The sequence below is a fragment of the Lissotriton vulgaris genome, chromosome 2_1, assembly GCF_964263255.1.
Source record: "Lissotriton vulgaris chromosome 2_1, aLisVul1.2, whole genome shotgun sequence".
In the NCBI taxonomy this organism is placed as follows: domain Eukaryota; kingdom Metazoa; phylum Chordata; class Amphibia; order Caudata; family Salamandridae; genus Lissotriton; species Lissotriton vulgaris.
The window spans coordinates 1,685,581,334-1,685,606,550 of record NC_141687.1 but is presented as its reverse complement, the minus strand read 5'-3'; the positions used below and the strand labels follow the sequence as shown (position 1 = coordinate 1,685,606,550).

Below are 25,217 nucleotides of genomic sequence, written 5' to 3'. Positions count from 1 at the left end.
GTGCACGATGGGCAGAGGCAGTGAGAGGTACACGTCTCACTGACTCACTGTCCAATCCCCATAATGAAAAGAGGACAGTGCAACGGATAGTCATGTATCCTTGCTCCCTTTTCTCCCTCTCCACAATAATGAGGCAGGGGCAAAAAATCTCCCTTCTGGGAAGGAACAACCTCTTCCCTGAACCCACGTGCTGCTTAAGGATGCGGCATGCTTACAGGCAGTGGCGGCTGGTGACATTTGAAAGTGGTAGGGCGTAACTATATTGTCCTAATGAACCGCAGCGAGCGAGCGAAGCGAGCAAGCCGGAACAACTTACGGAGGGTTCGGGGGAGAAAATTTATGAAAAAAGAGTGGTCAAATGGTGCATTTTCAAGCAAATTTGAGAAAGCAGGAAGGTTAATAAAGCAATTGTGAAAGTGCAGTTATTACATTAAAAAAGAGATGTCATATAACATAGGTAGCTGCTTATTCAGTATGTGTGTCTTTGCTCTCCCTGTGCCCTTACATATCACTCCTCTGTGTCTTTGCTCTCCCAGTGCCCTTACATATCACTCATCTGTATCTTTGCTCCCCCTGTGCCCTTACATATCACTCCTGTGTGTCTTTCCTTTGTCTGTGTCCTAACATATCTCTCATCTGTGCCTTTGCCTCTCCATGTGCCCTTACATATCACTACTGTTTGTTTTTGCTCTCCCCCTGTCATTACTTATCACTCCTGTTTGTTTTCCTCTTCTTGTGCCCTTGCATATCACTCCTGTCTGTCTCTGCTCTCACAGACCCCACTAGCTGGACACAGCAAGAACAATTGTCACAGTTAAAATCGGAGCAGAACATTTCATACGTAAATGGTATTATTGCTGCTGATATTAATCTTTTACATCACACATAACAAATAGCATTGTATCTCGATGCTTCATCGTCATACCTGATATACACCGTCACTAAACAGCAGAAGTGCGAGAATCCCTAACCGTGTCCCCAGTAATGATCGTCATGTAGCAGCAGCATATTGCTTCGATTTGAAAAACGAGCTGCCCCATTGAAGGAAGGAGATAACAGCCACAGAAGCCGTCAGTGCATTGTTTATTTTAGAAAGCACTATATCGTGATAAACCAGTTCAAATGTCACTTGTGCTACTGCTCCTTATTTTTTACATATGTGCGTCTGTTTGTTATTAATTAGAGAGTGGCAGAATTCTATACAAAAGAACAATCCGTGGCTTAGGCCCTCATTACAGAGATGCAGTTTCACTCGGAGAGCTAACTCGGAGTTCTATTACTCCGCCCACAATCACAGTGTCTCCAAGTGTGCCCCCCCCCCGCTCATTTTACTGCGGCAGGACTGTAGACTCTGGGCAGCAGCACAGTCTGCCACCCACAAACAGTCTCCCCCCCCCCCCACCCACCAGCAGACTAGTACCGTCAGAAACCCAAGACTCCCACCCAAGCCACCCGCCTGACTGCAGCTCTCCAACTAAAACTTTCTGCCTGCTCGGAATTAGTTAGTAGTAGAAAAAGTCTGCCGTTTTCTCCCTGGAATGGGGGGAAATTCATGGCAACACATCGTGTCTTTCACCCGGTATATTCGGTTTTGAGCCTACCGCAAATTTGCTCCTCGCTACCCCCCCTCCCCGCCCCCGATATCCCCTCACCAAGTTCCAGCCAACTACTAATGAGTATTTATTTTAGTGGTTTAATGTTCACTCTTCTCGGCTGGAGCGCCCAAACGCCGCATGGAGGATCCGCCTCTGCAAGAGAGTTAGAATGACTCATTTCTTTCCCCCTCTTTTAGTTTGTTTTACAGGCCATAACTGTGCTATGTTCCACAAACATGTACATTTTAAAATCAAGCATATATACAGTTGCTCACTGTGTAAGTGGGCATGATAACCACTTGCTAGAGATTAGAAGATTGTTTATCTGTGGCTGAATAATATTCCATAGACCCAACTGAACAGGCTATTAGCGAGGGGAAGGCAGTACGAACCAGGCTTGGATTTTCAGTTGAGAAAAGTAAATAATAAACTTTTACTTAACTTACCTATACCATCCCAAGTTCCCGCCTTCAAGTTCCGACTCGGACTCCAGCAGACTCCCGTCGTCCTGTTCAACTCCCATGGTGCTCAATGTCGTCACGCAGGAAGGCTGCAGGCAGCCTCCCTCCACCACAGCACAGCGCTGGGATTGGTTCGGCCGGCTTCCCCAACACCACGTGATTTCTCTGTATGCTGCAGCATACAGAGAGCAGGGAGAGTGGGAGGGGTTACTCGAGGGCAGGGGGGAGCGGCTTTCTTAATACAGTTAATACTGTCTGTTTGGACAGCCTATGTGAGGCTGCCCAAACAGACAGTATTTACAACAGAAGGAAAGCCACTCCCCCCTGCCCTCGAGTAACCCCTCCCACTCTCGCAACCAGGAACTTCATCTTTCTCGTCGTGCGAGAAGGCAGAAACAAATGGTAGTTCTCTACTATTTGTTTCTGCCTTCTCAGCACGGCGAGAAAGCAGTGGGGCGGCGCCCAAACGCCCCCATGGAGGATCCGCCTCTGCTTACAGGTCACACCATGCTCAACCCTCGGCGGCTGCTGAGAAGTAGAAACAGTTATAATTAAAAAACACAGCAAAGTGCTGCAGACGTGCAATTCAATCAGTGGGTGGTACAGAATATGTGATAATATGCAAGTAAACACAAGTATCAAGCCAAAGGCAAATATGCAAATAAACCATGAAAGCACTTAATTGGCTGGGAAGCAGCAAAGAAAGAGGAGTGATTATGGTCATTCTAAGGTTATATAGTGCTGGGTCTCTATGGTTAGTCGTGTTATTTATGGCATAATGGGAAATGCAGTGTATTTGAATGTTTTACGTTTGATTGGCTACTGAAAATTACAGTAAAAGAAAGAGAAGCATAATTGGAGCCTTCGGTCCTGACATAGAATCAGGACTAGCGGTGGGCATCATTCACGTCATTTGGTATAGCATAATGACGTGAAATTACAGTGATAGTATGCATGATTATGAGGAATTAGTTGAGGAGTGCAACCATGTATTTAACATGGCCCAAAATTCACCCTTGCTTCCAAACTGGACTCCAGGATGTATTTCACGCTAAAAAATAGTGCTTAATGCAACAGACAGGAACAGTAGCAGTTACTCACTCTCTGTTCCTGTGCTTCTGGGTAGGCATTTTTGCACAAAATTACTCAAAATTATTCAAACAGCCATAATAGTGTAATTTTCATTACGTCCACATGCCAAGCATAACAAGAAATAACTGAAATTAATCTGAATACTCGGGCATAATTAAAAATGTGCCCTGGCCAAGTAAGGACCAACTAAGCTGTGAGCAAAAAAAGTTTACTTAGTGTGTTTTTTAAACAAGGCACATACTCAGCAAACCTTTAGGCAGCAGCTACAGGTGTAGCTTCATTCATAGCATAAAGTTCGCCACAGGCAGTCGGCCAAGACGTTACCTCTAGGTAGGTGGACTTTTTCCCAGGGTCTAAATGTATTTATTTCACTGATTTATATTGCACAAGGCCACTAAAGGTATAGATGCGCTTTACATATTAACGATAATGTAACTCTAGGTCTTTCATCAATGTGGAAGTGGTAAACAAGTGGAGGAGGAGAAAGACAGGGGGAAAATATGGTGTCGATAGTTAAGAAGACTGGAGGTCATGGTGCATTGTAGGTAATGGGGAAGGTGGACAATAGCGGGTGGTAGGAGTCATAGAGGAAGAGGAAGGATGTGAGAAGGGAGAGGAGGGGAAGTGGATAATCTGGGGGAATAGGGAAGAGGGTTAGTTAGGGAAAATGAAGGAAGGAGGGTAAACATTGCATGCATAGAGTTCAGGTCTGACATTGATATATGAACCTAACTATGATCCTGTTTCAAACTGTAGAGTTGAAAACAAGATATGCTAGACTCTAGAATGGTTACTGAGGGTATCTAGGGCATGCAGCTCTCACAGCTGCAATGTCCAATATTGATATTGTTCCTGGTATGCAAATGAAATCGGGTTGTGTGGTGTTGGATTAGCCTAGAAGTGCCAAATGTGAGTAATGATTGGGTTGACATGCAGGACCAAGTAGAGATAAGTAGATCCTAGGTTCAGTTGACCTTGAGGCTGTCTGCCAACTCTATAGCAAAATGTCAAAGTCTTAGTGGAGAGGCATGAGTATTAGTAGACAGACCCTTGGGTTAGAGTGTGATGCTGAGCGGTCTCAGGTGCCTCACCAGCAGCTATACACAGTTTAACAACTCACTGATTGCATGTGTGGTTTGTTGGAATGCTTGCTGGTTAATTAATTGTAAACTTATTTCATACTTCTGAATAAGCCAGAAGCAATCAAACTCAAAGTTATCACTTGGAAGTAAGATTTAGATTTCATCAACATTTTTGCTACTTCTGCTTTTTTGGCCAACTTAATTTCACCCATCACTATTTGTTATTTTTGCTTTTGCCAGCCTAACCATTACTAGGCTGCACTCCCCTACTCATCTGCATTCCAAGATTCTGCTTGGTACTTAAGTTTTGCAGTGAACAAAAAAACAATGTATTAGAATTCGGCCGGTGAATTCACCAGCGGCTGAGATAAATTAGTGCAATCTAACCACCACTTTTAATTCTTCTCTGTGAGTAACTTTAAGGCCCTCAGTATTTGTCACCTGGATTTTTAACACCTGGTAATACCACTCAGGGGCATTCTAAAATGCCCGGTATTCCTGTACCCGGTAACACTGTGTACAGAAACGGCAGGCCTTCCGCAGCTGAGTTTCAACCAATGGTGAAAACATGGGAGAGGTCAGACTATTGGCTGTGGGAACAGGCGAGCATGGTCAGCACCAGATCCTACAACCACTTCAGGGTACAGTGTAATGCTCCACCCAACCACTGCCGGGACTCATCTGCTTGTTGACACCCCTCTGTTCCAACCTGCTAACTTTTTTTACCTAACTCAGTGACTCTCTCCTTTTACCTGTGCCTCTCCAAAGTCCGGATATCTCCATAACGAAGCCCTAAGTGGAATGACAGATCTGCCTAGACACGTGTCCGATAGCTTCCTGAATGTTTCGAAAGAATATAAAGTTAAAAATATCTGTAAACATAAATATAGGTAATTAAAAATTGTGGCACGCAAATATCGTGATGCCCAAAAGTCATTGAGAAGAATATAGGTTTTTGGGGTAAATAATATAGTTTTAAATATAATCTGTTTTTAATATCGTTTTCAATAATATAGTGGTTAAAAAATCTTGTTTCTTTAATCATTTGAATGTGTTTTAGCTGATATATTAATTGTATGTTGTACTACAGTTTATATAAATGGTATTTTTTTTAATATCTTGTACTTGAAAGGGATTTAGAATTTCTCTCTTTAATTTTTAACAGAAATTTATGGTGTTATAGCAAGTTTTCTGGTATATAGGGGAATAGGGTGGGAAGTTAATCAGGTGATATTTAACTACGACTTCATAAATAAAGTATATTTAATTATAAGTTTGATATTTATTATGTAATACTGAGTTATCTTTTTTATGTTTTTTTGCCCGCTGTTGGCTTTTTTGGGGTATAAATTGGGAAGTTAATTAAGTGATAATGAACAATTCATTGTTATTGTTAATGAATAGATTTTTAATGATGTAATTTATGGATTGTTTATCTCACCTATATTTTAGTTTCAGTCTGATAGGGGTCTAGGGTGGGAAGTTAAGTAATAATTAATTAACAATTATTAATGTTAACTAATCTTTTAATTGATTTTTAATTGTGTAAATTATGGAATTTTTGAGGTATTTTACTTACATTTTATTTGCAGTCTACTAGGTTTGTAGGGATCCAAGCTAGAAAGTTAAGTAATTAAGTAATGATTAACAATTAAATATTGATAGTAAGGTATTTAATTTTAAATATGTACATTATGGAATACTTCTTTTTTGGGGTATATTTTAGGTGTGGGCTGCTAGGTATGTAGCGCGATAGGATGATTTGTCATCAGTAATGTGATCAGTGATGTCACTGACATGTCAAGAGTGATGTAATATGTGAGGCCATAAGCAGTGCTTCGAAAGGGCGTAAATTAGAGTTAGCTCACCTATTACTGCTGAATTTCACTGGGTTTGTAGGAGTGACATTTGAGGCTAACTATAACATCTCTGTAAACTTTTCTTTTTTTAGTGAATTTTTAAGGTTTTTTAAATATCTATTTCCTAACTATAATGTCTTTGTTACCTGTTTTTTTCATTGAATTTCTAAAGTTTTTTAAATTCAATTTCCTAAGTATAACGTCCGGCACCTTTGTTTTTTTCTAGGTCTGGGCAAAAAATTCCGCTCTGCTCGTGGAGTATGTGGAATTCAGCAATTCTGCATCCCGTGAAGAACTCAACGTTGCCGATAAACTCCTCACTCCGCAACAGAGCAGAATTTTTTTTCCGTTGGTGCGCTCGGCACGTAATTTTGCTTGTGCTGGGAGAGCGACTAGACTTGACGGAGGCTCACCAGCAGCCAGGCAACCCTCAGCAGTCAAGGGGAGTTATTTCTCCAAGCTGTAGTGCGCCAGGAGGCCCCTTTGCAGAGTGGTGGAAAAAGCGGACCCGGCCTCCGATGAAGTCATAGAAATCCGCCTGTGGTAGGCTTACTTGTCACAACAATAGGGGTTCTTTGCCCCCAACGACCATCAGCAGCCAAGGGGAGTTTAGGTCCCAAACAGTAGTTTGACAGGAGGCCCCTGTGCAGAGTGGTAGATGAAAGCGGCAGGCCTCCAATGTCTCAGCAGTCAGTCTCTTGGGGCCTGCCCATTACTAAATGGAGGAGAGGGATCGCACGGCACCCCTCCCCAGGCCGATTTGTCCCCCGAGATCCCATTCTCTGAGGCCCAAATATATATATATATATTTAAATTTAATAGACGAAGGGGGCCATGTGTGCCTGCTCCCCGGGCCGATTTCAGTCCCGGGGCACCATGCCCCTGGACCCCACCTTTAATTTTTAATAGAGAAGGGAGCCACACGTCCCACATACCCTGGCTGATTTCAGCCCCAGGGAACCTAAATCCAGAGACCTGTCCATTACCAAATGGGGGAGTGGGGCAGCGCAGTCCCCCTCCCTGGGCCAATTTTGGCCCTGAGGACTCCATGCCCCATAGTCCAGCTATAGTTCTCAGGGTGCCTCCGGTGTACTTAGTCTACACTGGGACCACGGGGGAACCTGATTGCTCCTGCTTTCCATGCTGGCTCCCTGCATACTGGGAGATCCTAAACATGCAGCTCCCTGTGTGTAGCTTCCTGTGTGTGAAAGCAATTAGTCTGTTTCCCTGCTTGTGCGACAGGTGGCAAGGAAACAGACGTATTCTCCATTTCCAGCAAGCAAGAGCATTATATATATATATATATATATTATATATATCAAATCAAAACCCTTTCAGGCTTAGAGTGAATTATACATTTTGCAAAATAAGAAGCAGAGAACACCAGCAACACTCTAAATTTGTGCTCCTCAAATGTCTGCTTTTCTATCAAAGTCTTTAATCTTAGGATTAGCACAGTGCCATCCATGCCGAGATAGAAAGGGACAAAGTCTTTTGCCATTTCTACAGCAAAGTCTTTGAGCATGGGATTAGCACAGTGCTATCCATTCCGAGCTGTACAATGGCCAAAGCCACAGATTTTTTGCAAGAAAACAACGAGGCACGGAGCTTTCTCAGGCTCTGCCCAAAGATCTGGAACTCTCTCCCACTTCCGCAGAATCTCCTCGACGGTTGCCTTTAAACAGGAAGTGAAAATACTCATAATGAACAAGTTCTTGCCTTAAATGGTCACGGCTCGTCTGTTTTTCTCAACCCCCCTTTGACTACATACTTTAGTGGTCTAATACCTTGTCAAGCTCATGTTTGTTTGCTATTCCCTATTTAGTAATGTTTGTTTTTCTCCCAGTATGCTATGGTATTAACAAAATATTATCTTTTTCTTTACCCCCTTTTCTCTTACTATTTACAACCTTCCAAAGTGTGAAGCACTATAAAAAACTTTATAAATAAATAAATCTTCTGTAATGCTGAACCAAGGGCATCCAAAATGTTTCCCACTGACTTCAGTACACAAACTCATACACACACAGAGACCACAGAGAGGCCTACTACCAAACCCGAACCACACACATAATGCACAGAAAATGTACTAGACATACAAATAAGATGTCAGCCCAAAGATCTGCTTTTCAAATAACTGCAGAACTTTACTTAAGAGGGGTGTTGAAAAATGGCCCACTCTGAAGAGTCACCTCAAAATCACTCCAAATGTTTTCCCTTCGCACTCCTATTTTCCTGACCTTCTTTTTGTTGGCTTTAGGACTTTGAGCACTTTGCCACTGCTAACCCGAGCTAAATTACATGTGCTTTCTTTTCTAAACATTGGTTTATACCTGTTTACCATATTTAGTTTACTTGTAAATTCCTTGTAAAGGGGTATAACATATGCCCAGGGCCTGAAATCTAAATGCTATTAGAGAATCCTGCTGCTCTGGATGTGACACTCACACAAGTTGATTTACAACCCTGTCTCAAGCCTGCCATTGCACTCCCTCTGCTTGCAATTTACTACCACTTCGATATGGCATTTAAAACCACTTGCCAAGCCTTAAACTCCCCTTTTATTACACATAGGCCTACCGTAGGGGCGACCTAAGGTCTGGATGCTGTGTACGTAAAAAGGTAGGAAATGTATTTTTCAGTTTTGCATGTCCTGGTAGTGCCAGACAGCTACATTTGTTTTTCACTACTCTGATAGGCTAGCAATGGGAATTTCTCAAAACACTTTAATTAAAATCTAATTCCTGATTAGAAAGAAGTAGCTGCATCATGTTTCATATCTTTGGAATTGTAATGATAGATCCTCTTTAATGGTAAAGTTGGATTTAACATTACTATTTTAGTAATGCCACATTTAGAAAGTGGACATTTGTCTGCCCTTAACTTTCCTCTGTGTGCCTGCAGGCTGTCTCCAATACATGTTTGAGCTGGGTGACAGCTACACTTTGTGCATTCTCTCTAGACAACAAGAAACACAAGAAGGGTGGGTGTGACAGATCACTCATCTGCATTCTAATAGCCTTCCTGGGCAGGTAAGGGGAGTGTGGAGCTAATACTTATATCTGATTAGTCAGTGTCTTGTGTCCCACACAATAGGCTGATTTTCCCCACCACCTCCACCCCCACTCCGACAGATAGCCTGGCTGACATGGCTTAATTAAAAGGATACCCGTCCACTTCAAGGAGCTGCTTTGAAGTCACCCACACTTCAAAGGCACATTCAGGTAAAAGTACTGGGACTCTGACCCTACCAAATCAGTACACTGCTGGACCTGTGAAGAACTCTTGAGGGCAAAGGACAGAACCCAGCTGAATTGAACCAGATTGAAACCAAGGGCTTGCAGGCTTGCTTCCTGTTTTGTGATGTCGCAGGGTCATCAAAGACTTCCAGCAACTCTTCTGGTGCTGTTGGTCTATGCCATCTGTTTGTCCTACCCTTGCCTGAAGTGCCCCTCCAGTCCTAGGCCTCAGAAGTTGGCTCTGACGCTGCTTTGCTTTAAAATTAAAGCATTGTCACCACTGTGCCAATCGGAACCACACAGTGCCCTTCGATGCTGGCACAGGCCAATCGGAAGACATACCTGGGTGGCTCGATTACGACCCAGGACCCAACAGAGAGGTTTGGTGATGACGCAGCTCCGATCCGAGGTTCTGATTGCGTGGATTGACTTCGACACATCGACTCGACTATCTGAATCGGGAACAACGCATTGAACGTTCGATGACAACGCTTTACTCCATCCAGGGTTCTTTGTCAGCACGACCTGCTTGAGTCCTGTAGCCGGCCTGCCCTCTATTATAGTCAGCCTGAACTTTGAATTTACCCTGGTCTAGCGTGACATCAAGTAACCTTTTAGTGCTTTTGAAGCACTATTTTTGGTTTATTCTTTAAAAATTCCTATCTCTACTTCTACTTATCCGATTTTTGTCATTTTTGTCTTATTGTACTCAGATAAACATTCTCTATTTTTCTGGACCTATGTGGAGTCTTTTTGTGTTTTTTCCACTGTGTTACTGTGTGTGTGTCCTGCACAAATACCTAACACATTGCCTCTTTAGATAAGGCTGCCTGCTCTGTGTCAAGCTACCTGAGGGTGCACACAGGATATATTTTAGTGTGTATCTAGCTTACCCTGACTGGATTGGTGGTTCCTGCTTTGACTGGGTGCTTACCTGTGCCAACTAGAAACTCAGTTTCTAACAAGGAGCAATTAGGCCATACTCTCTCTGAGCACTATATCACAAAAGAAAAGTATGCTGCCACCACCATATTAGGTAATAAACCCAGGAGAGGGACACTAATCCTTGGTCCACTAAGAAGGACTGTCCTGGGCATGTGTGCTAGTGTTAGCGTACCATGACACCAGGGCCAAAATAAAAGTATGCATGGAAGATACACACAAATTCAGGTACTCAGGCAGTGGTACATGCCCACATATGGGAAGACATTAATTGAGAGGGATCTCAGCCCCACCAAAATAATAAACACAATTCCTGTAAAGGTGAATCACAAAATTCACAAAATAAATGCATGCTTAAACCTCTGGTGGCTCGGTACAAAAGCAGTCCGGCTAAATTTAGAGCCCAGAATGACAAACATCAAATCAGTAGAACCATTGATATGATTTTTATAATAAATGTTGGTGAAAATACTGCCAAAGAGCCCAAAGTGCCACATGCGGTCATCTAGACCTGGATAAAGTCACAAGTTCTGGCTGACCATGATGAAATGTGGGTTGGATACAGGGACCAGGTTCATGCAGGTCTCGCTGGAGACCCGCATTGGTGGTTGTCGCAGACGGTCACTGTTGGGGCGAAGTGTCGATTCTGTTGGAGCTTCGCTCTTGAGGACATTGTGGAAAGTCGTTTCTAGGCGTGAAAAGATCACGATGGGGCCGATTCACAGAACTAACTTAAGACAAAATCGTAAACTTACTACTTTTGGTATTCACAGAAGGCATTTAGTAGTAGTAAAGTCAGGATTTTGTCTTAAGTTTGACTTAAGACAAAGTTAAGACAGACTTAAGACAGACTTAAGACAAAGTTAAGACAAACTTAAGACAAAGTTAAGACAAACTTAAGACAGACTTAAGACAAACTTAAGACAGACTTAAGACAGACTTAAGACAAAATCCTAACTTAAGTCTATCTTAAGTCTGTCTTAAGTTTGTCTTAGTTTGTCTTAGTTTGTCTTAAGTCTGTCTTAAGTGTGTCTTAAGTCTGTCTTAAGTTTGTCTTAAGTCAAACTTAAGACAAAATCCTAACTTTACTACTACTAAATGCCTTCTGTGAATACCAAAAGTAGTAAGTTTAGGATTTTGTCTTAAGTTAGTTCTGTGAATCGGGCCCTTTGTGATCACGGGGAACCCAAAACATTAAAATCTTCATCTAGTGGTCAGAAGGAGTACACTCTGATGTCAGTGAAGGGTTCAGGACCTGGAGGCATTTCTTGGAGATGAGCACTCACTCCAGCAGTGGCCAGCAACAGGGTTCAGGAAGGTCCAGTTGGTGCTGGTCAGCTGGGCACTTGCAGGGAGGGCTGAGCCTCCCACACCCAAACCTCCCACTCTGAAGCCTCCTACACCTGAACCAGGGAGGACTGTGGAAGCGTGTCGTGTCCCTGTAGCTCAAATAAGAGGTCGGGCCAACTGACACTTGCAGTCACTTCTGATGAGGCTGAAGTGAAGTAGGTTCGATTTTCCTTTTTCAGACAGCAGGACAGTCCTTATTCTGAATCTTCCATAGTCCAGGAGTGTTCTGATGAGAGATTCCCAAGGTGCCATTCATATACGCAATAAGAGCCTGTGGGTGGCGGATGCAGCCTTTGACTAACCTTCCCCATTTCCTTGTTTTGGCTCCAATCTGTCTTGGGCAACAAATGGCGGGCATGCCTAGATGTGAGCTGCATTTGTCAGTGGTAGGGCAGACAACCTGTAGAAGTCAGAAAGGAGGTGGGCAAGTCATGCAGCTCTCCTTTGAAGCACAAGAAGGGCTGAGCATATCCGCCCGGATATCCTGCTCAGGAGGTGAAAACTTTGCTTTAGGTAGAAAAATGGTAACTTTCTGAAAGTGTCATTTTCAAAATAGTAGGAACAAGAAAAAGGTCCCACAGCAAATCAACTCAAAATGGAAAGAACCCAAGTGTAGTTCACATATTCCTCCAAGTACCAGATCTAGCTTAGATTGTATATCATGTACATATAAACAAATACTAAGAAAAGATGTAAACCATAAAGGATGTGTGTCTTATAAAAATATACAATTTATTACAATTCAGATTAAAAACAGGTAGTTTGTACAATAAATGTGCCCAAAAACACAATTTCTTATTCGTTAAAAACAGTTAAAAATCACAATTTATTTAAAAAAACATTTGATCACGAATATCACAGTTGTTCTTGTAGTCGACGCAGCATTTCGGTGAATCGGTGATAGCACCTTCTTCAGGACAAACAATTCTATAAAAGAACATTGCAATTAGAGACATGCCATGTTATGCAAGGCTGGCATATTCTGCCTTCTTATTTCTAACAATTTTCTTGATATCTGGGCACACATTACGACACACAATAAAATGGGTTCTGCAACTGAAGGCAAAAATATGGGGTAACCCTGCAGAGATGACCAGATAAAACAAATGTCAAGCATGGAACGTTTCCATTCCAAATCTACACAGGCCTGAACAGAAATTTCAAAATAAAGGGCCTATTATATAATATTATGGTAACTGGAACACGTACACTTAGCAACGTAATAGCAGCTTATCAGAGTTCAGAATACATAAACAAACCTTGCAGCTGGACAGATGGACAACAAGCACTTTCAGATGGGAGCCAGTCGCAAAACACTTCAGGCTTTGAACTAGACATGCACCAGACCTCAAGTTATTACAGGCTCTAATCCAGATGTGAACCATGGCTAAGATTATTACTGATTCAAATACAGTTGTTATCAGTATCCATTTCATTACAGATTCTAGACTACATATTTTCAGAGTTAAGAATATAAAACATTCCATTTCAGATGTCATCAATACCAGCGTAGTAATGGCTCTGATCTATTTGGAAATCAATGATCATGATATTAAGCACCCAATTCAATATGTAATTCAGCTGCAATAATCTTCAGTCTTCTGTTCCAGACATTGATAATGACAGGATGTTAAAGACTATAGTCTAGATATGTGACAGTGCCAACAATATTACAGGCTGTTATCCGTATGTTATTGTTAACCACTATTTCAAAAACCTCATTCCCTATGTTTGTCAGTGCCCAAAATATTACAGTCTCCAATGTGGGTGTTGCCCAGTACCCATTCTAATAAAGGTACAGCGCCAAATATATTGTGTCTCTCAGTACCCCACAGTCCTTGATTACTCTATACAGAAGTGTTGTTGATATTTGAAACAATTGCAAAATCTGAGATTGCTTGTGGTCTCGCTTTGGATGAGGCAGGCATAGAACTTAACATTGTTAATATTTGAAATTCTGGAGAGTCATCATTAATTTATGATTCATTTTCTGTTTTCCTTCTAGATCCAGCTATTACTCCACAAACTCCAATACCATTTCCGACAACTACTGCACGAACAACCACTACACCAACAACAACAACCACACCACCAACAACAACCACCACATCACCAACAACAACCAGCACACCACCAACAACCACAACACCACCAACACCAACCCCCGCACCAACAACAACCACACAAATGACGACTGCCACAACTACAACACCACCAGCAACAACAACTACTACTATAATACCAGCAACCACATCAAGAATGACCACTGCACAACATATCACACCACAAATAATTAAAACTACACCAAGAACAACAACCATTTCAGCAACAACAAAAGCTACAATAACCACTGCAGCAGCTACGACAATGGCAACATCCATATCAACTACTAATAAACCACCAACTACAACCACATCAATGTCAACACCAACCACACCAGCAAAATCAACACCTGGGCCTCCCCCTCCAGGGCCCTCTACACCTGAGCATCCTACACCCGAGCCTCCCACTCCTGAGCCTCCCACCCCCAAACCTCCCACACCGGAGCCTCCCACACCAGAGCCTCACACTCCGGAGCCTCCTACACCTGATCCTCCTACAACTGAGCCTCCTACACCCAAGCCTCCCACTCCTGAGCCTCCCACTCACGAGCCTCCCACACCTGAGCCTCCCACCCCCAAACCCCTCACACCTGAGCCTCCCACTCCAGACCCTCCAACTCCTGCGCCTCCCACACCTGAGCCTCCCACCCCCGAGCCTCCCACACCCAAGCCTCCCACCCCAGAGCCTCCAACTCCTGAGCCTCCCACCCCTGAGCCTCCCACACCTGAGCCACCCACTCCAGAGCCTCCCACTCCAGAGCCTCCCACACCCAAGCCTCCCACTCCAGAGCCTCCAACTCCTGAGCCTCCCACCCCCGAGCCTCCCACACCTGAGCCTCCCACCCCCCAGCCTCCTACACCTGAGCCTCCCACTCCAGAACCTCCAACTCCTGCACCTCCCACATCTGAACCTCCCGCACCTGAGCCTCCCACACCCAAGCCTCCAACACCTGAGCCTCCCACACCTGAGCCTCCCACCCCCCAGCCTCCTACACCTGAGCCTCCCACTCCAGAACCTCCAACTCCTGCACCTCCCACATCTGAACCTCCCGCACCTGAGCCTCCCACACCCAAGCCTCCAACACCTGAGCCTCCCACTACTGAGCCTCCCACTCCTGAGCCACCAACACCCGAGCCTCCCACTCCTGAGCCTTCCACTCCAGAGCCTTCCACTCCAGAGCCTCCCACTCCAGAGCCTCCCACTCCAGAGCCTCCCACTCCAGAGCCTCCCACTCCAGAGCCTCCCACTCCAGAGCCTCCCACTCCAGAGCCTCCCACTCCAGAGCCTCCCACTCCAGAGCCTCCCACTCCAGAGCCCCCTACACCTGAGCCTCCCACTCCCAAGCCTCCCACAACCGAGCCCCCCACTCCAGAGCCTCCGACTCCGGAGCCTCCCACACCTGAACCTCCAACACCCAAGCCCCCCACACCCGAGCCCCCCACTCCGGAGCCTCCCACTCCGGAGCCTCCCACACCTGAACCTCCAACACCCAAGCCTCCCACACCCGAGCCCCCTACACCCGAGCCCCCTACACCTGAGCCCCCCACACCCGAGCCTCCCACACCTGAGCCCCCTACACCTGAGCCCCCCACACCCGAGCCTCCCACACCTGAGCCCCCTACACCCGAGCCTCCCACACCCAAGCCTCCCACACCCGAGCCTCCCACACCCGAGCCCCCTACACCCGAGCCCCCTACACCTGAGCCCCCCACACCCGAGCCTCCCACACCTGAGTCTCCCACACCTGAGCCCCCTACACCCGAGCCTCCCACCCCCGAGCCTCCCACACCCGAGCCTCCCACACCTGAGCCCCCTACACCCGAGCCTCCCACACCCAAGCCTCCCACACCTGAGCCTCCCACACCCGAGCCCCCTACACCCGAGCCCCCCACACCTGAGCCCCCCACACCCGAGCCTCCCACACCTGAGCCCCCTACACCTGAGCCCCCCACACCCGAGCCTCCCACACCTGAGCCCCCTACACCCGAGCCTCCCACACCCAAGCCTCCCACACCTGAGCCTCCCACACCCGAGCCCCCTACACCCGAGCCCCCTACACCTGAGCCCCCCACACCCGAGCCTCCCACACCTGAGCCTCCCACACCTGAGCCCCCCACACCCGAGCCCCCTACACCCAAGCCTCCCACCCCCGAGCCTCCCACACCCGAGCCTCCCACACCTGAGCCCCCTACACCCAAGCCTCCCACACCCATGCCTCCCACATCTGAGCCCCCCACACCCGAGCCCCCTACACCCGAGCCCCCTACACCTGGGCCCCCCACACCCAAGCCTCCCACACCTGAGCCCCCTACACCTGAGCCCCCCACACCCGAGCCTCCCACACCTGAGCCCCCTACACCCGAGCCTCCCACACCCAAGCCTCCCACACCTGAGCCTCCCACACCCGAGCCCCCTACACCCGAGCCCCCTACACCTGAGCCCCCCACACCCGAGCCTCCCACACCTGAGCCCCCCACACCTGAGCCCCCTACACCCGAGCCTCCCACCCCCAAGCCTTCCACACCTGAGCCTCCCACACCTGAGCCCCCTACAACCAAGCCTCCCACACCCAAGCCTCCCACACCTGAGCCTCCCACACCCGAGCCCCCTACACCCGAGCCCCCTACACCTGAGCCCCCCACACCTGAGCCCCCCACACCCGAGCCTCCCACACCTGAGCCCCCTACACCCGAGCCTCCCACACCCAAGCCTCCCACACCTGAGCCTCCCACACCCGAGCCCCCTACACCCGAGCCCCCTACACCCGAGCCCCCTACACCTGAGCCCCCCACACCTGAGCCTCCCACACCTGAGCCCCCCACACCTGAGCCCCCTACACCCGAGCCTCCCACACCTGAGCCTCCCACACCCGAGCCTCCCACACCCGAGCCTCCCACCCCCAAGCCTTCCACACCTGAGCCTCCCACACCTGAGCCCCCTACAACCAAGCCTCCCACACCCAAGCCTCCCACACCTGAGCCTCCCACACCCGAGCCCCCTACACCCGAGCCCCCTACACCTGAGCCCCCCACACCCGAGCCTCCCACACCTGAGCCCCCTACACCCGAGCCTCCCACACCCAAGCCTTCCACACCTGAGCCTCCCACACCCGAGCCCCCTACACCCGAGCCCCCTACACCCGAGCCCCCTACACCCGAGCCCCCTACACCCGAGCCCCCTACACCCGAGCCTCCCACACCTGAGCCCCCCACACCTGAGCCTCCCACACCCGAGCCTCCCACACCCGAGCCTCCCACACCTGAGCCTCCCACACCCGAGCCCCCTACACCCGAGCCCCCTACACCCGAGCCCCCTACACCTGAGCCCCCCACACCCGAGCCTCCCACACCTGAGCCCCCTACACCCGAGCCTCCCACACCCAAGCCTCCCACACCTGAGCCTCCCACTCCCGAGCCCCCTACACCCGAGCCCCCTACACCTGAGCCCCCCACACCCGAGCCTCCCACACCTGAGCCCCCCACACCTGAGCCCCCTACACCTGAGCCCCCCACACCTGAGCCCCCTACACCTGAGCCCCCCACACCTGAGCCCCCTACACCTGAGCCCCCCACACCTGAGCCCCCTACACCCGAGCCTCCCACACCTGAGCCTCCCACACCCGAGCCCCCTACACCCAAGCCCCCTACACCTGAGCCCCCCACACCCGAGCCTCCAACATCTGAGCCTCCCACACCCGAGCCCCCTACACCTGAGCCCCCCACACCCAAGCCTCCCACACATGAGCCTCCAACTCCTGAGCCTCCCACACCTGAGCCTCCCACACCCGAGCCTCCAACTCCTGAGCCTCCCACACCGAAGCCTCCCACTCCTGAGCCTCCCACACCTGAGCCTCCCACACCCGAGCCTCCAACTCCTGAGCCTCCAACTCCTGAGCCTCCCACACCGAAGCCTCCCACTCCTGAGCCTCCCACACCTGAGCCTCCCACACTTGGGCCAAGTACTTCTGAGCTTCCAAAATCTATGCCACCAAAGGATCACATATCTGAGTCAACAACACTAGTCACATACCCACCTACAGTGCCAAGTACCTCAGCGATAACAGGAGAACCCACTGTTACGAAAATCCAAACGGAAAGCGAAACTAAAAGCATAACAACAACTGAAACTAGAAATGTCAGTGGGAAGCTGGCCACTATAATCACCATACAGGAGACCACGACAACTACCACCACCATAACAACAATGACTAGGCAGGTCACAAGAACAACGACTATCAGCTCCAAGTCGTGTTTCACCACAACCGTAAAATTAGGCACATCTATGACTGTGGACACCGGAAATTCATCAGAGCAGTTATATTCATCACAAGAGACGCCAAATAATGACCCTGATAATTGGGCACTGCCTCCATCGCCTTTTATCCAAGAACCAGTCTCATCAGATACAAATACAGAGACAACCACAGCTCAAGTAGATGGCGGCACAAAAACAATCACAACAACTACCACAGTCACTAAGCAATTGACAACTCTAGTGAACTATCTAGAGTCTCCAAACCCAGAGTCCACAACAACAGACCCCTTCAACTGAGTGATTTTTCAGATAAATTGTGAGCCTACATATACTTCAATTTCTTAGACCAATATGTAACACTACATCACACAATCCAGGCCTGTTACCCTATTACCCATGAGCCAAAACAAAACTCCAGCTGATGTGCACTTGCCTTCCTTACCAGGAAACATATGAAGTGCTGCCCACTGGCCTGCCACTAAAGACTCCTCGACCAAAGTCAGTCCTACTGCTGCTGAATCAAGGGCCACAGACTGTTCAGATCAGACAGCAGTGCTGCAAGGAGTTTTGTAGTGTCTTAGGTTATACCCAGTGTACCGAGTTACCTTGTAACCCACCACATTTAAGAGAGTGTGTTCGTTGGTTTGCAGAGGAGAGTTTAGAAGCGTGTTCCGCGTGAAGATAATGTTGAAGAAGGAAAGCAATGGTTTGGGAACCTCTCGGATGGGTGCAATTACAGACATCACCCCTTTCTCCTGTGCTGATCAAGATGCTTAATGTATGTCAAAATAGTATGGCTTGAAGGGCACATCCTTGACCTGCACCAGTGACATTTGCTAAATGCACTCAAGTGGGTTCAAAATCTTGGCCACAAAGGTGCCTGGGGCTGAGATTGCCACTCATGGCACATTTAAAATGGCAACAATACACACATTCAAGCCATGTGCACATATGCACGCTGGAGCTTGGTGCTTTTTCCTGAAGTGGGAACCACAGTGGGAGCTTACTCTCAGTGTACGCTCACTTGGTCTATGCAGACCAGAGCAAAGTAATAGTTGTGTAGTATTTTCTGCAGCCATCGCCTGGTGATCCAGCGCAATATTCATGTCTGATAATTCCATAAACCACTTTAAGGATCCTATTTGTGCCCACTGGAAATATATTTATTCTCATTGCTGCCAACACTACCCAGTAATCAAACGTTTCCATCTCACTTGAAGTCCAGGAACACTGAGGAGAGCACAGCATGTATGGAATATATGTGAAAACTATTTTTGAAATCAAGATGTATAGGTTTGGGAGACCTTGGTTAATTCTCGTGGTTTCAGCCACAGTGCTCCTGACCCATATCTACAATGTGAATCACTACGTTCTACACCTATTCCACAGGAAGTGAGCTTAAGATGGACACATATCAAAATTCCTGTGACAAGCCTCCTCTCATAGTAGCCACCACCCATGCGTCCCATTAACAAGAAAGTGCTAATGAAATACCCTTTGCAAAACTGAGTGGGAAACGGTTTCCATCAAAAATAAACATCTGTTAAACTCCGTTCCAACAAAAAAACAATTCTACTGCATGAAACCCCCTCATCCTACATGTGCCCTAACAAGTGTGTTACTTCGAGAAGAAACTCCCCCACAGTGCCTTCCACAAACCAATTTCCATCATCAGAAAAAATAGATCCACAACACCTACCAGCAATATTTTCCTTCAACACCAAGATGCCATATAATTAGGTCAAAAACATCTTCCATTGACAAGCATCTCCCAGTACAGACCCTATCAATAACCGTGTTTCAAACATAAAAAAAACAGCCAGAAATTCAACTAGTTCTTTTCACAAATCGATCTGATACTGTAATCCCCACCAAAAATCATCATCCTTAAACAATACACTCCCTACAATTACGTGCCAAAAAAGCTGCCTAGCCAATCCATGCTAATAAGCATATTTACCCACGCTGCTAAAACTCCCAGCCTGGAAAAAACACGACTTTGAATAGAAAACACTGCCACAATGAACATCTTCCATCAAGTAGAAAGTCACCCATCATCCTGATCAATGATTACATTCCTTCAACAAAATCGTTTTTCCGCGACACTTCCAATCCATATTTCCATTAAAATGCCCCACCATCTCTGCCGAAATCCCGCCCCCCCCACTCCCTCGTCTGAGCTAGATGGAGAGACACATGAAATGCGCTTTGTTTGAGTCACTTGCACACACCCATGCCATTTCCACTGTCTGTGAGTCACGTGAAATTATCCCTGTATAAGGCTCTTGGAAATGAATTGTCCTTTTCTGCGACACCTGTAGATTCGCACTAAACACTGTCTGAGAGACTACAAATCACATAAAACACTCATTGCTCGAGACACCTGCAGCATCACAGTCGGAGACACCTACAGTCACCGGAAACGTCCACAGTCACCGGAAATGTCCACTGCACGAAGCTCAAGGATAGACACATGAAATGTGTATTGACGGTGACACCTGAGAGCAGACTAAACATTCACCTCTGCAGAGCCACTGGGAGAGCTGCTGGAAAGGCCCCGACTGCGAAACAGGAAGACACGCAAGACTCCCCTCTCGGACCTAATTGGCTGGAATACTGGCTGGAATGTTCACCACTTCATTCCTAGGACATTCGAGATCTGTTGCATTCTCCTGGGCTCGCATCATATATGAAGGGCTGCGGTCTCTTTCTTGGCCGTCAATAACTAGCTCATAGTACTCATTTCTGTGGTGCTTTTTGTGATTGAAAGCCTTGGGAATGGTTTAAGACTATAGTGATTAGAAGTTGTTATAGGCATTTTTCTCTAGTTAGAAGTTTAACAATCTTTTCTGTTTTCCTTTTACAACTAATGTTATGAATTAGCAATGTCCAATACATCTGAACATTTTTTTGTTAAAAAATATGCATTTTGAAACTGTTTATTTCCATGTGCCTCTCATGGTGTTATGTGCAGATGCAAAGATAGCCAAACATAACACATCACATTACATGTGAATGTACTGTATGGCATTTTTGTAGCACAGCAGTCGCCGGTTCCATAGGACATCGGTGCTGTTATGATAGTGATGTAGGCCTGAAGGATTGTTGCCACTCTTGGCACTGCTCATCTATTAAGATTGCAGAAACATGTGCTGTAAAGTCCAATCAATCACTCTGTTAAATTCAAGGCTGAAATACTCATTTAAAATAAACCTCAATTTTCTTCTTTGCAAAGGGTGAAAAAATAATTATATGGTTCTTCAAACGCGTGCACATGAATACGCCGACACATGTTTCACATGTAAGGCTACGAGCTTTCTCAAAGCAAGTGTTTTTGGTGGAAAGACTGGTACCTGTTCTTTGCATTCTAGGACTTGTGGTTTCCCTTCCCTCAGTATAGGAATGGGATTATAAATCCCAGCATACAGAGTGCTGATGGAGAAAATGTCAGGCTTGGTGGAAGGAGCCACACAAGACAGGATCACGTGGCAGCTACAACTCTCCTCCATGCACCTTCCCTTGCTTCACTTAAAAAATGGCCTTCTCTTGTCCACCTATCCCTTGAAGGACCCTAGACACTTATTCACACCATAGCTTGAGGCATAATCAGCTACACAACAAGACTCATCTCAGTAGTTCTGCTTATCCATGCATTATGATGGTCCTCCACATCCAGTTCCAGCCAACTACACCCTGGTTCTGGGTCTTGTAGAGTTTTGCTTTTCCAGTTTGTAGTTGTGCACTAACAAGGCTCAGCACAGTTGGTGAAAGCAATGAAGATTGAAGATGGCCTACAAAGACTCAGTTGACCATTATAATGCATCCACCTTAATTGCAATTTTCAAGCTTAGTTTACCATCTTCGTGAGTGAGACATTCACACATCTCACTTACTCCATGCCTGCTTTTAACCCTCATGTTATTCCTTCATCTACCTGTTTGATTGTAAAATCATTTGATTATAGATTGTCTTTTTTGAAGTTTCTTAAATCCGGCCTGCAGCTATTTCTTTATAGATAATGGGCCAGATGCAATAATCAGTATTTCTGTTCGCAAACAGGCGATTCGCAGAACCAGGCCATTTTGGGAATGCAGAAGGGTTTTTTGAAATGTACAAATCCCTATTTGCTATTCGGTAACCTATAACAGAATCGCAAATTGGGTTTGCAATTCGGTATTAGGAAGGGGCGTGTTAAGGGCGTCCCTTCCTAATCCCGAATCGTATGTGGGAATGTTTTACAATGTAAATGCTGTCACAAAAAATTCACATTTTACCACCTACTTCAAGTAGGTGGTAACCCATTTGCAAATGGGAAGGGGTCTCCGTTGGACCCCTTCCCCTTTGTGAATGTTTGCACAAATATTTTTCAAGAGCAGACAGTGGTCCCACAGACCTCTGCCCACACTTCAAAAATGAAAAGAAAAGTTTTCATTTCTCTTTTTGAAATGCATCCCCTTTTCCTTTACGGAAAACGGGCTGCCTTTTAAAAGAAAAAAATGCTTTCTTTTAAAGCAATCATAGATGTGATGGTTTGCTGCCCCATGGAGGCCACCATCCCTGTGTTGTTTGCGATTCCCAATGGGTCACAAACCGAGACCAACCTCATCAATATTGCAAAATGTGTAATACAAACATTTGGACATGGGCGTCTGCGATTACCAAATAGTGAATCGCAAAAATTGGCTATTTGGTCATCGCAAACAATTACCTACGTACAACTGGCCCAATGCGTGATTAATTCAGCCATATTTCCGCATGCCATCAACCCCCCATCCCTTGTTATTGACAGATGTTTTCCACAGAGAAAACTACACACATCTTCACAAATGCCGGTAGAACCTCATCCTGTTCCAATATTAAAACCATTATACCAGTAGCAGCCTGTTTCTTGACAAAGTGGCAGGGCGGAGGGAGAGGGGGGATGGGAACAAGCAACAACAAAAAAATTACAATTATGTACCTTACCTGTTCGACTCTCTGACACTCCTCTCTGGCTCCGTCACAGTTACAGTGCACTGCAGGTACATGCTCCCAGAATCCCCAGAGCCAATCCTGACGCTGCATGAAGGACACCTTGCTTTCTGGTCATCAGTGCTTCATTGGTGGCAGTAGTTGCGGGTAGTAGGCCTGGCATTCATTTTTCGGGAATCAGGGCTTAATTTTCATGGTCAGACTTTTACCCAGAAGAAGAGAAAGACACAAGAAAGAAACAAGAAGGCTCGGAAAGATAAGGAACAAGCATTTACAATGCAATGGTTTCGCCTTTGGAAAAGTTAGAGCTATTGGCATTGCTCATGACATTTCTTTTTTTTTTTTTACTTCTAAATAAATGGCATTGTTGTTTACATTGCAATAGGTCTCACATTTGTTGGAGTTGGAGCTACTGGCATTGTAAATGGCAATGTTTTTTATTCATGCTTTGTTAGCAGTGGAGTGATATTTTTTTTTAAGTGCCCACTATACCATATTATAAGCTTTTATAGCAACTATACAGTAAAGCTATAGCTATTTTAACGTAAAAGGGTGTAAATGGATGAATACAAATACCAAAAAGAATCTTAAACTGTATGGTGGAATGTATAGCAGGTGACAGACTACCGATCACAACATACGTACTTTAAGTAATTGTGGAAACCATATGTAATAAAAAAATCGGTAGTATGGGGTGTCAATGACGCTTATGCAAATGATGCTCAGCTGGTGAAGTGGTCAGCTCTGTTTGCAGATGCAAAGTGGTGAAAGGTGAAGTATTCAGCTCTGTCTGCAGGCACAAAGGGATGAATGGTGAAGTGGTCACTCTTCAGCTGTGAACATGCTCTTTACTGTTGCTCATGGGCATCAAGAGAATCTGCCAGGTCTGAGTCATTTCAGACACCTTATGTGATGGCTGGGGTTTGTAAATGCACCTACATTAAACACCACTAAGAGATGAAGCGATTTCTGTGACATCACATGATTTTTCTCCAAAATGTTTTTTTCACTTTCACTTTTTGGGTTTTCCGGGATGCTCTGGCATAAGATTCCCGGTTCCACCATGATTCGTTTTGTACAATAAGAAAACACAATAACTAAAAATACTCTCAAACTACGGTTTAACAGAGACACCTTTTTCTGTGTAAAAAGCACCTCACCATGGACCAAGCAGGGGCATGTGCCCCTAATCCACAGCAGGATTGAGACACTTCTCTGACAGGAGTTGTGCCAACCCACCTGCAGCCAACGCCATGGGTCACAGGAACATGAGATAGAGAGAAGGGGAGGAGATAGAGAGAAGTGGAGGAGATAGAGAGAAGGGGAGGAGATAGAGAGAAGGGGAGGAGAGAGAGAGGGGGGGGAGAGAGAGAAGGGGGGAGAGAGAGAGAGAAGGGGGGAGAGAGAGAGAGAAGGGGGGAGAGAGAGAGAGAGAAGGGGGGAGAGAGAGAGAGAAGGGGGGAGAGAGAGAGACAAGGGGGGAGAGAGAGAGAAATGGGAAATAGGAGAGAGAAATGGGTGACAGAGAGAGAAATGGGTGACAGAGAGAGACATGGGGGACAGAGAGAGAAATGGGTGACAGAGAGAGAAATGGGTGACAGAGAGAGAAATGGGGGGGAGAGAGAGAAATGGGGGACAGAGAGAGAAATGGGGGACAGAGAGAAATGGGGGACAGAGAGAGAACGGGGGAAGAGTCTGGAAGGGTGAAACGAAAGGGAGAGAAGGCGATAGTTCGGGGGGTACAGGAAAGGGGCAGGAGGTGGACAGGCAATATACATTTTAAAAACAAGCGGTAGATTTGGAAGAGGAAAGCAAAAGAAAGATAGGGCGAGTACAATGTATTAATGGAGGATGTGAGAGGATGGGAGGGAGAAAGGAAAGGAGGGGGCATACTAAGTGGAGAGGGGTGTGTGAGGACAACGGTGAGCGGGCAGGAGGGACGGCGAATGGAGGAGGTTGAGCTGGTCAGGGTGCGAGGAGAAGAACGAGAGGGAAAGGCAGAGCGAGGAACCAACGAGGAAATAGAGGGGAAACGCGAGAGGGGACGGCTTGGGCATAGGGGAGAGTGAGGGCAGAAGAGAGCCACCCACACACACACACACCCAGAGCCCCCCCCCCCCCCACACACACACACACACACCCAGAGCAGTCACATACACACACACACTCTGGAGCAGTCACACACACACACACACACACTGGAGCAGTCACACACACACACACACTCTGGAGCAGTCACACACACACACACTCTGGAGCAGTCACACAC

At 46.6% G+C, this 25,217-nt stretch overlaps 1 protein-coding gene across 1 annotated transcript in view; it reads left to right on the top strand.

The window, feature by feature from the left end:
* Positions 1 to 20,308, top strand: part of LOC147733096 (uncharacterized) — a 66,213-nt gene extending 45,905 nt beyond the window's left edge. Inside the window, exon 4 of the mRNA XM_086955741.1 lies at positions 13,626 to 20,308. Coding sequence (XP_086811867.1) covers positions 13,626 to 18,274 — 4,649 coding nt within the window. The 3' untranslated portion in view covers positions 18,275 to 20,308. The remainder of the gene's footprint in view (positions 1 to 13,625) is intronic.
* Positions 20,309 to 25,217: the final 4,909 nt, after the last annotated feature.